The sequence below is a fragment of the Acomys minous genome (assembly GCF_964271855.1).
Source record: "Acomys minous genome assembly, chromosome: 3".
NCBI lineage: Eukaryota > Metazoa > Chordata > Mammalia > Rodentia > Muridae > Acomys > Acomys minous.
In genome coordinates this window covers 52,447,194-52,458,690 of record NC_140485.1, presented here as the reverse complement: position 1 = coordinate 52,458,690, position 11,497 = coordinate 52,447,194, and the positions used below count along the sequence as shown (strand labels likewise).

The following is an 11,497-nucleotide window of genomic DNA, read 5'->3' as shown; positions in this document are numbered from 1 at the left end:
AAAATAATAACCCAGATTTGGTTATGACACATACACTGTGAGCACCAGTAATGGATGGAGAAATCTCACTTTGGAAGGTAGGGTGAGACAGAAGGGTACAGAAAAAAAAATAGCACAATACCTCTTGGAAACAGATCCCAGAACACACTGGCTGCTCTTGCAGAGGACCTGGGTTCGATTTAAAGCACCCACATTGGGGCTCATAACCATCTATAACTCTAGTCTCAGGTGATCCAGCGCCTTCTTCTGGCCTCCATGAGTACTGCACACACCTGGTACACACACCTTAAAGAGCTTCCTACAAATAGAGCCATAGATGCTCAGTTCACAGGCATGTAAATTTCTAAAGTGAACTAGCATAAAGACAAAGACACTAAAGAAAATGGGTGGGAAGGGCCAAGCAGCCTACCAGATGGAACACATTCACCAGAAAAGAAATTGTTACCATGGATTAGATAAAAATTCCAATCAAATAGTGTTCAGTGAAAAAAAAAATCAGTCTGAAGAAGGCAAATGTTTTTATGATGGAGGGCCACAAAGCAGAAATAGAAGCACAGTTGAGGAAAGCAAAAGAAAGCATGGAAGTGACTGATGGAAGAGATGCTGACAGAAGAACAGCAGCAACAGGATGCAGTTGGAAGCACTTCTCCATCGCAAAGTAATGGTAACAGGCTAGAAATAGAAAAGGAAATACAATGGGGCAGAATGAAGACAGTGGTTGTTTTTAATGCCAGTGAAAATTACAGATGCAGAAAAAAAGGACACAAGAGAGCCAACATATACATAATTAGAATTCCTAAAGAATAAAAGCCAAACAATGAAACACAATGCTTAAAATAGAGTGGAAAGAGGTGTTCTTGAAACCAAAGATATAAATCTACCTGAAAGGAGCTCTGTGTGCCAGGGATCTCAGCTTAGGACAGCTGATCTCAAGACTCTTCTAATAAAATCACCAGACTTAAAGGGGAAACAAACAAAAGATTCCTTTGACTAGCCAAGAAAAAAAAAAGTAACTCATAAAGGGATAAAATCAGGCTGGTCTCCACAGCAGTCAGTGAAGAAAAGTGGCACCAGACTCTCAGGGTGTTGTAACTATTGTGCGTCTTCTTTTGATGATGACTAAGTCCTTTGCCATTTTTCCCCTTAAACATTAAACAAGGAAAAAAGTGTGTATGGGTGTTTTGCTTACATGGTGATGCACCAGGTGGGTATGGTACCCACCGAGGCCAGAAGAGGACTTGGGTCCCCTGGGACTAGATGGTTGTGAGCCCCGCTGTGGGTGCTGGGAATTGAGCAGCCAATGTTCTTTCTACCACTGAGTCATCTCTTTGGCCCCATTGGCCCACTGTTATAGGACTGCCTTTTGCTGGAGAGTTATAATTGTTTCCTAAATATTCTGGACACAATACTTTTTGGATATGACTCAGAAATGCATCATCTCAATCCTGTGGATTGTCCATCTTCTTTTTAAGGTGCTTTTTACATTGTGTGTGTGTGTGTGTGTGTGTGTAGGTCAGAGATGCATTTTATTCCTTTTAAATGTTAACTAACAGCAACTTAAGGAAGAAAGGCTTATTTGGGCATAAAGCTCCAGAGAGATAGAGTCCATCATTGATGGGGTGGGGCGGTGGTTACAGCTGGAAACCGAGATCACATTGTATCTGTACACAGAGAGCAGAGGGAGAAAGAACACCCTATTTTATGCTTTTGATGCTAATGTTAAGTTGGAATGGGTTTCATGTATCTTCCAGGTTTCCTGAAAGAATAGTTAGCACGCAGTTTCATCATTGTTCCTCTAGTGTTTTCTACACAGGGAACCCGTCATCTCTGAGTGGACAAAGCTTCATCACTGCCTTTCCAAGCTGGATGACTTTTATTTATCTTTTTATTTATGTATCTGTTTAATGGCTCCAGCTAGAACACCGAGTGTGTGGCTCTTCCTGCTCACACCAGGAAGGTTTTGGTGGCTCCTGACTTTGATTTTAGATGTGAGGTTTTGATAAAGGTCCTTAAGGAAATTTCTTTTCTTTCTTTCTTTGCCAAATGTTTTGTTTTTGCTTATACTGGGTGATGATTCCTTTAAGTGATCTTGCTGGATGAACTGAGAGGGCCAGCTGATTTTTTTTTTCACCACTTTGCTCTATTGCTGGAGTGTAACACATAGGCTGCTTTGTTTTATATGAAATCACCTTTGCATTCTGACTGGTCGTGCCATGTAATCCTTTTGGTGTGCCATCGAACTTGTTTGCATGTGTTTGTTGAGGGTTTTTGTATGTAGATCTTGACCTACAGCTTTTTCATGGTGGTCTGACTTTGCTGTCAGGACCTTGCTGGCCTCCTGACATGCGTTGAGAAGTGTGCCCTGGTGTTCTGTATTTTGGATGAGTTTGAGGAAAATGGTGCTATTTCTTCTTCAAGTGTTCGGTGGAATTTACCAGTGAAGCAGGCTAGCCCTTGGCTTGGCTTTGCTGGGGGTATTTCAATTGTTCATTCAATGCCTTTACTTGTTATAAGTATGCAACCAGCTTGTTGTTGTTGTTGTTTTTTTTTTTTTTAAAGATTTTCAGCTTAAAGCCCAATTTGTTTTGTTTTAGTTTTGTGACTCAGGGTGTCACTCTCAACCCCAGCCTCCAATGAAGGTAACCCATGCTGGCTCCTGAGTTACGTCAATGTATGTAAGAGGCTGGAAACAAAGAAAGTCATACTAGACAGATAAGAATAATTAGGATGCTAGGATTTGATTAGTAAACAAATGCAATCCAGGCTAATGAGCATTAAGCATGATGACAGGAAGCTATGTAACATTTCAGAGTGCCTCCCAAACTAAATGCAAAAATATAGCGATAATTAATAGTTGTGCAATAGATAACAAGGTTACTCGGCTCAACATTAATCTCAGCAATGCCTGGAGGTCAGCTGCACACTAGTGTCCATCTTTCTCCTGATGGGTCACAGGGAGATAAAAGCAAAATTAGCATGTATCTGGGGCGATTCTGCAGAGTAAGAGACCTCTATCACAGTGAAAAAAAATCTTCATTTTTATCCTAAACTAACCCATAATAGCAGGCAGCTTATTCTGCTCAGTGGTTTAGGGACCCACATTCCTCCCAAGTTGTGGTTTGGTGAAGCCAAGTTACCTCTGGCCGGACTTGGGGGTGCATGCCTGTAATCCTAGCACTCAGGATATGAGGCAAGTGTGACATGAATTCCAGGCCAGCCCAGAATACACAATGAAGTTATTATTATTATTGTTATTGTTATTGTTATTGCTGTTGTTGTTATTATTATTATTATTATTATTATTATTATTATTATTATTATTATTAAGACCAGCTGGGCATGGTGGTGCATGCCTATAAGGAAAGAAGAGGAGAAAGAGTAGGGAAGAGTTGTGGTTTGAATAAGAATGGGCCCTATAGGTTCATATATTTGAAGGTTTGGTCACCAGTTGGGGGAGCTGTTCGGGACGGATCAGGAAGTATGTATGGCCTTGTTGGAGGAGATGTGTCACTGGGTTGAGCTTTGAGGTTTAAAAGCCCACGCCATTTCCAGTTCTGTCTGTCTGTCTATCTATGTCTCTCTCTGTGTCTCTGTCTCTGTGTCTCTGTGTGTGTCTCTCTCTCACTCACCCTCCCTCCCTCCTTCCCTCCCTCCTCCCTCCCCCTTCCCCACCTCCCCAGTGGATCAGGCCTATGCTCTCAGTTACTGCTCCATCTCCATGCCTTCCTGCCTGGGCCACACTTGCCACCATGAGCTCCCAGATTAAAGGCCTTTTTAAAAATAAGTTGCCCTGGTCATACTGTCTCTTCACATCAATAGAACAGTAAGACAAGAAGGAAACATATGTCTTCCTTAAAAGCTGTTTGGGGACCTAAACAGTTAAGAGATTTTTGTAGCATATTTGGGAAAAACAATTGCCTGGACATTGTATGAGAATTCCTGTGCATTGTCTTCCCATCATTCTGAGAGCCAGGAGCCACGTCTATGCCTCTTTATCACAGAATGTTTACGCTGACTTCATTTCTGCTCATCCTTGGTTAGTCACGCCCTTTCCCCTCTTCTGACAGCTATTTTCAGAGTGCTGGAATAATAGGCTCATTTGTATGAACAAACACCCCTTAACTAGCCCTTGCTTTAAGTCTTCATCTCTCAAATGCAAAAGGTGGTGATATATATATGATATTTAATAATGTCATTTACTAAACAAGTTTAATGTACAAAAATAATAAATGATAGGACTCTTACCAGGTCACAGAGAATAATCTCAACAGCTTTACAAGAAGATAATTGTTATAGAAAATATTATCTAAAGTTTCAACAAAATTGAAGAAAAAAGAAATTAATAGCTGTCATGTTATGGTTAAATTTTTTTTTTTTTTGTCAGTTTGGCGTAGTCCAGAGTCATCTAGGAAGAAAGAATTTCAATTGAAAAAATGTTGACATCCATAGGCAAGTCTGCGAGACATTTTATTGATTAGTGACTGATGACAGGGAGCCTAGGCCACTGTGGGCAGTGTCATCCCAACACCCCTACAGGGTCCTGAGTAGTATAAGAAATCAGGCTGAGTAAGGCATGAAGAGCAAGCCAGCAAGCAGACTTCTTCCATGGCTTCTGCCTGGGTTCTGGTTGTGGTGACACACGTCGGGGAGAAGAATACACTGAAGAGACAGGGGATCACACATTCAAGGTGAGCCTGGAAGCAGGAACAGGGGAGTCATACATGATCCTTCCTAGTTCATTACAGATCAACTGCAAAAGAAGCCACCAGCCACCCCCAGTCCCAGTTACAGCCATGAACTGGATTAAGAAAACCATGGCAACATTTCCACTTGAAAAAGGGAATAACAGGAAAATGGAGAAGCCACTGGCATAGCCACAGCCCAACCTGACCTGCTTTCTGCTCTAAGAAAGAAACTGTTGCCTGTTTGGCCAACTCCCTGGGAATCTCTCCTTTTCCATCATCTTCTGAGGCCATAACATCAGCAAAGAGAATGTAGAAAGCCTGGTCTCTTTGGGAGTTGGGTGGGACTAGACAATCAGGATTTTTATTCCTTTGTTTTTTTTCTTGGATAATTAAATTCAGCCAATGAAAACTGGTTTGGGCCAATGAAATGGTGGAAAGAAAGAACTGACTCCCAAAAACTGTCCTCTCATCTCCATGCATGTGGCTATGTGTGCATGTGTGCCCCTTGAGTATGTATGTGCCTGTATACATACATGGACACACATTTTTAAGATTTTTTACATCTTAAAGGAACAGTCCTCAGATGTTTGCAAGGGTTTTGAACTAACCACACCCAGCAATGCCTTTTAGTAGAGCTCTGAAGTCGGCTATCTTACTTGGCTTCCTGCCCTCATCCAGCCTTCTTGTAATTTGAGCTACCTTGGTTGTGCCAAACCAGTATATTTGAAGGTAACAGCTTTAATATAAACCTTGTCTCAGGCCTGGGTCTTTGTTCGACATCTTGGGTGGCCTCTGAGAAAGGCTCCAAGCAACAGAGTCTGAATTTTAGTGTGTGGGTTAAAAAGTACTCATGTTTCTAGACACTGCCTGTCTTTCTTGCTACAGGGCAGGAAGAAGAAACAATGCACACTAACCGTTGAGCTTTCCTACCACTTCTAGAGCCGGTGCCTTTGTTAACAAATGAACAGCCTTCCAAATGTCATGGAAGTAAATTTTTTAAACACTTTGCCAACAAGTCACCAACTTCCCAGCTGGCAAATGTGTAGCATCCCTAAATGCAGGAAAAGCAGCCAGGCTGGTGGCACCCAATGCGCCACGCATCCATTTAGAGAAAGCTGATACCGCATGTATTCGATGATTCAATGACTCAAAGAAGACAATAGCTCATGTTATCATCTGTAAGACTCATGTGACCACTCCAGATGTGGTGACAGTTGTCTGGCTCCACCAGTCAGTAGCAGACCTGGGGTTCCCCCTTCTTTGTTTCTCTGTTATCTCCAAGGCCACTGTTGGCTTCATTGCCACACATTTGTAAGTATGTATGTGTCTCCATTTGTGGAAAGGAAACAAGTGTGATTACAGTGTGAGAGGAAGCTCACTCACAATCTTAGGGCCACACAAGAAAACTGACTATGTGGCCTAGGGAGGGGGTGAATGGGCAAGGAGTCATTAGGAGCCCCAGTAGTTCTTGTTATAGATAGGTCACGGACCCACTGTACAGAGCCCCTCCCACTCCCCTTCGTACACCCAGGCCACAGCTTGCTCATTCCTACCCAGAAGCCCAAGCAAGCCCCAATGGATTATCATGATACATTTTAGTGTCGTGAGCATTGCTATTTCCCCCAAGTTCTTCCTAAAACAGTGTCCGTAACCTTCCCTGTGCAAGTGGGAGCCCAAGGGAAATGCTTATAAGCACCAGGAACACAATGGGCATTGTGAATGACAGGATGTGCTGGCCCAGGCTATCCAAGAAGCAGGTATCAACAAGAGATTATTTCAAGAGTGAGCTAGTGCGGTGGCTCAGCCACAAAGCACTTCCCACCAACCCAGACAACCTGAATTCAATCCTCAGGAACAGCACAGTGGAAGGAGAGAACCAGCTCCTGCAAATTGTTCTCTGACCTACACTTGTACTCCTTGGTACACATGTATACATGTACACACACACACACACACACACACACACACACACACACACACACTTATTATTAAGTGTCAAGAGAAGCCGTGCCTGTGTGGAGTGAAACAGGGACGGACCTGGGAAAGAGTGGTGCAGCTGCAAGCTGTGATCTGTGACAGATCCTAAGGGACAACAGCATGGGGAAGGCTCCCACAGAGGCGCTGCAGCTACAGCAGAGCCATTAGCAAGTGCCTGGGCCAAGATTCCCAGCTACAAACTCTTCACACCTTCTTAGATCACTAGCCATATACAGTGGTGTAAGTGTGATGGACAGAGGTGATAGGATTCAAAGGCTGAACATCCTTTGGTCAATTACATGCCCCATAGGAAGAATTCAGATAGGCCCATGCTCAGGGCTGTTACAGAGGTTTAGAGCAAAAAAAACTAGGGTGTCTGTATTCTAGAAATAGCACTGATTGAATTAAAAACATATAATACCAGCTTATAATACACTAAATAATAGTGTGTCGTGTCTGTGTGTTAACAGCAAGCTCTCATGTAGCTCAGGCTAGCCTCAAACTCCTTATGTAACTGAGGACAACCTTGAGCTCTTCCCAGGCACTTTGAAGGAGCCCTGCCCCCAAGACGGACCTCCCTATTCCTCTGTGCCAGGTAGGGCTGCTCCAGGCCTGGTCTGCTCCCTCAGGCATGGCCACACTAAACCTCTGTGTCCCTCTTCAGCCCCTCTCTGGGTCACTGACTCTATTGCACATCTTTTTCCATCATCTTTCAGAACTGCCACTCAGAGGCCAAACTAAGAATCTGGGACAAACAAAATGGCACTTCTGTACCTGTAAGTGGGGGCCTTAGCTTAAATGAAGGTAGGTTAGCTACCCAATTGGATTTTATAAAACTATGATGCAGATCCATAAATATTGACACTAACTGCAGATCTATTCAAGCCAAAATGCAGGTTGAAAATGCAGTGTGTAGAGTACAAACCCATTTTATCAAACCCCCAAACATGTATCCCTAAGCACAACTTCCAACATGCCCACCCATTCACCCTGGGCAGTGGGAGTGTGTAGGATGAGTTTTTCACTATAGTGAACAAATATTTCCTGAACAATAACTAGTAGAGTAATCTAAAACGGGAAGCAGCAAAGCATGCCTATGATGCCAGCACTTGGGAAGCGGGAGCAGAAAAACCAGGAGTTCTTCAGCTACATTGAGATCTGGAGGGCAGCTGGAGTAAATAAGTCTCTCCCCCCCCCTCTCTCTCTCTCTCTGTGTGTGTGTGTGTGTGTGTGTGTGTCATCACCGTTGCCGCCGCCGCCACCACCACCACCACCACCACCACCACCACCAAACATCCAAACATATGGCCAACCTCAGGAAGCAGGCTTCCCTGTTGCCTCCTGGTTCACTTTAATCTAGCAAACATCTCAGAAGTGGGTAGTCAGCACTGGTTCCCACTAGTGGCTGAGCAGAGAGTCAGGGGGATGCACATGGTTCCCACAATGCATAAGCCTCCATTGGCTGGGAAGGCCGATGAAGACTCTCCAGGAAGGCCTTCGGTGAGGTCGAGGCTATCATCCAGACGGCTGGGATTGCTGGCTTTCAGGAGGAAATGGGGCTGGAGTTGAAGAGCTGAGACAAGAATAAGGAGGCTGGAAAGTCTTAGGGGAGCTATAGCCTCCTGCCACCAACTCTGGCGCTCAGGCCAGCCCAGCCTGGCAGCTGCAAAGATTAACACCAACCAGAGTTGCCTCAAGAGAGAGAGGACCTAGCAGCTAAGGCCATCCTGGCAGACTTCCTTTCACAACGGAGGCATTTTGAGTATCATAGTGTTTTCAGGAGCTGGGATGGGGCTAAAGACCCTAATCACCAGGACCCTGTGTCTGTCCTCCCATCTCTGAGACAGTCAGAGAGGCATCATTTTCGTAACTTATGTGTATATTTTGTTTCATTTCCTCTGCTTTTCTGACTTGCAGAGAGGAGGGCTTAGAGAGGTGGAGTGTAAGACCCAGATCCTAAGTGGGTCATGGTCAGGATCACACACACACACAGACACACACAGACACACACACACACACACACACACACACACACACACACACACACCCTTCTAGCCCCACTACTGGGTGGGGGGTGGGGCGTCTGAGCACAAAAACGGGGCTACCACTGAGCAGAGTTTGAGCTGTCTGGCCCAGGTAAGTCCTGTACTGATTCTATAGGGTTGGTCAGGGACCCAGTATGAGCCAAATGTTGTTACCCCTGTCGCCACCTGCCGCCAGGCAACACTGCGACATAGCCAGCTGGGAGGTGGGGGGTAGTGGAGATTTCGAGTGTAGAGTGTAGACGTGGAATGTGGGTCGGCTGCTGAAGAGCCCTGGAAAGGGAAAGTAGACCCAGAGTCAGAATAAGCCGCAGCTCTCAGTGTGGTTTCTTCGTGACTGCCAGGCTTGTTTTCTCCTCCGTAAACAAAGACTCATGCTGAGAAAGGGTGGGGAAGCGGTGGGACCCTAGGACCCTAAAGACTCCGACCCTTCCTTCGCGGAAGCCAGAAGGAGCCTAAGAGAAGCGAGGGAGGAAGAGACCTGTGATCACCCGAAGCACCGGTGCGCCAGGCACTGAGCTGAGTCAGCGCGGGTTGGGAGGGCGGGGAAGGGCAGAAAGAGTTGCTCACCTGATGGGACAGCGAATGCGCACCCACGCGGTCGCCCTCCCTCGAATACCACGACTGAAACATCTCAACCAGAGTTTCCCATTGTTTGTTCGGATTCGATCCCCTGCGATATCCCCGCACTCCCCCCCCCCCCAAAGAAGTCAGCGCAGGGAAAGAGCAGAGCCGTGTCTAGCCTGTGAGGTGACCTGGATCTCCCTGGGAGGTCAGCTGCACAGAGGAGGGCGCTCTGTATCCTCAGAGCACCACCCTCGCCTCTCAGACCTTGTGGAGAGCAGACCAGGGACGCAAGAGCACCCTGGGCTGGGTGGGGATCCACTTGGGGAGGTAGGTACCTCAGAGGCGTCACTTCAGTCTGGAAACGGAAGTTTTGTGGACTACCCCCCCACCTGGTCCTCCCGGCCCTTTTCCTCATTCACATTCCCTCCTCCAGACTGGACCCTTAAGGTTCAAGAAGTCCCAAGCCCGAAGAAGTGCACTGTGTAAATATATTGGCTTTATTTGTGTCCATTCGGACGCCTCACTGACAACATCCAGGTAAAAAGACCGTTAAATAAAACGCCTTCAACTATTGCAATGCAAAAATAAATATCAATCCTCCGGCTGCAGCAGCAGCCGAGCTGAGCCCCAAGTCCCCTCCGTCAACCTAACAATTATAAAAGTGTCCAGCGAGAGTATCGGCGTGAGTGTGAACGGGTGTGCGCTTGGGGGTAGGGCACAGTGGAGCGGTGTGCAAAATCGGAGTTGCAAACCAAAGGCCTTGCCGCGGCAACCCCGGCGACCCGACTCAGCGCGGGCTGCTTCCCCGCGCACTCTCACTGCAGAGTTCGTACTAGGAAAGAGTTTAAAAATAAACATTTACAGGGGCAAAGAAAGCGGCAACCCTCCCTGGCGTCCCCGAAGGCGCTCCGGGGCCCCGGCGGGTCCGCAGCTGGGCTAGAGTCCGAGCGAGCGAGGCGTGCTGATCCCGGGTGATCCGGGCCGCCTGGAGGTACTATCCCCCTCCGGGTGCTCCCGCTGGTCCCCGGCGCGTGGCGGCGGAACGAGTCCCCGAACGAGCTGCCGCCTCACAGGGCTGAGTCGGAGTCGCTGGAGTCCAGGCTGTTCCTCAGTTTGCAGCTGCCGAGCGGCTCCCTCTGCAGGGACAGGCTCTGCGTGCTGCGGCGCAGGCACTCCAAGCTCTGCAGGAACGACTTCTTTGCCTTCTCCTCCTCCATCGGGGACACCCCTTCCTCCTCCACCTCCTGGATCTCGTCGAAGGTCACCGGCTGCGTCTTGAAGCGGGACTGGCGCGGCCGTCGCAGCCGGCCCTTACCCTTGGGCAGCTTGGCCGGCCGCACAGGCTGCGGGAACTCGTCCGCCAGACACACGAAGTGCGGCATCACCGCCTGGTAGCTGGAGCAAATGCCCATGAGCTCTCCGGGCTTTGCGACTGCCATGGCGCCGTCGGCGGCTGCGGAACCGGGGGGCGGCGGGGCGCCCGGGCTCTCCGGGGGCGGCCGCGGCTCCGGGGTCCCCTGGGAGGCGGCAGCCTGGGGCTCTCCGGGCGGGGGATCCAAATCTGCTGCGGGGTGGCGGCGGGCCTCGCTGGCCCGAGCCGGCGCTGCTGGGGAGGGATGGCGGGCGGGCGGGCCCGTCGGGGGTCGCGAGGCTGCGCTGCGCTGCTCGCCGACTCTCCAAGAGACTCCTTGCCGCCGCTGTCGCTGTTTCCGTGTGCCCCGGGGCGGCCCGCCTCGCTGCTTATATAGCCCGCCTCTGCCCACACGGCTGCAAGCTCGGATGACAGCGAATGCCGTTTAAAGCGTGCGCGCCCCGCGCCCTTCCGCCTGACGTCGCCCTACCCGCTACTCTGGGAAAGTAACGGCCCCTTCCCCGGCACCACCCGCCCGCCACGCACCGGAAGGCGCGCCCGGCCCGCCAAGGTCCATCTAGCAAGAGCACCCGCTCCCGGACCCTGCTAACCAGTACCCACAGAACCGAGGTGCCATTATAGGTCCTGGGATACTCCCAGCCCCAAGTCTGTACCGACCCGAGTGGCCGCGAGGTTTCAGGTCGCTTCCCCTGCCTCAGGCTCTAGTCACTTCTGAGGAGCAGGCCCTTCTATGGTGGATTACTCGCCAAGCGCACTGGCCACCCGGCAGCTGCTGGCTCTCCTGCGGGACGGGACTCGGGAAGGGACGCCGCAGCCAAAGCGCCCAGCTCCCCGGAGCTAGAGCTGCGAGAAAC

At 48.7% G+C, this 11,497-nt stretch overlaps 1 protein-coding gene across 1 annotated transcript; it reads right to left on the bottom strand.

Moving 5' to 3' along the window:
• Positions 1-9,745: 9,745 nt before the first annotated feature.
• LOC311594850 (uncharacterized protein C11orf96 homolog) lies at positions 9,746-11,051 on the bottom strand. The gene has a single exon (XM_084776944.1). The coding sequence runs from the start codon at positions 10,708-10,710 to the stop codon at positions 10,339-10,341; it is 372 nt and encodes a 123-aa protein (XP_084633070.1). The 5' UTR covers positions 10,711-11,051; the 3' UTR covers positions 9,746-10,338.
• Positions 11,052-11,497: the final 446 nt, after the last annotated feature.

Bases quoted from the DNA above. Each gene is read 5' to 3' on its own strand.
- LOC311594850 (XM_084776944.1), bottom strand. From the start codon at position 10,710: ATGGCAGTCGCAAAGCCCGGAGAGCTCATGGGCATTTGCTCCAGCTAC.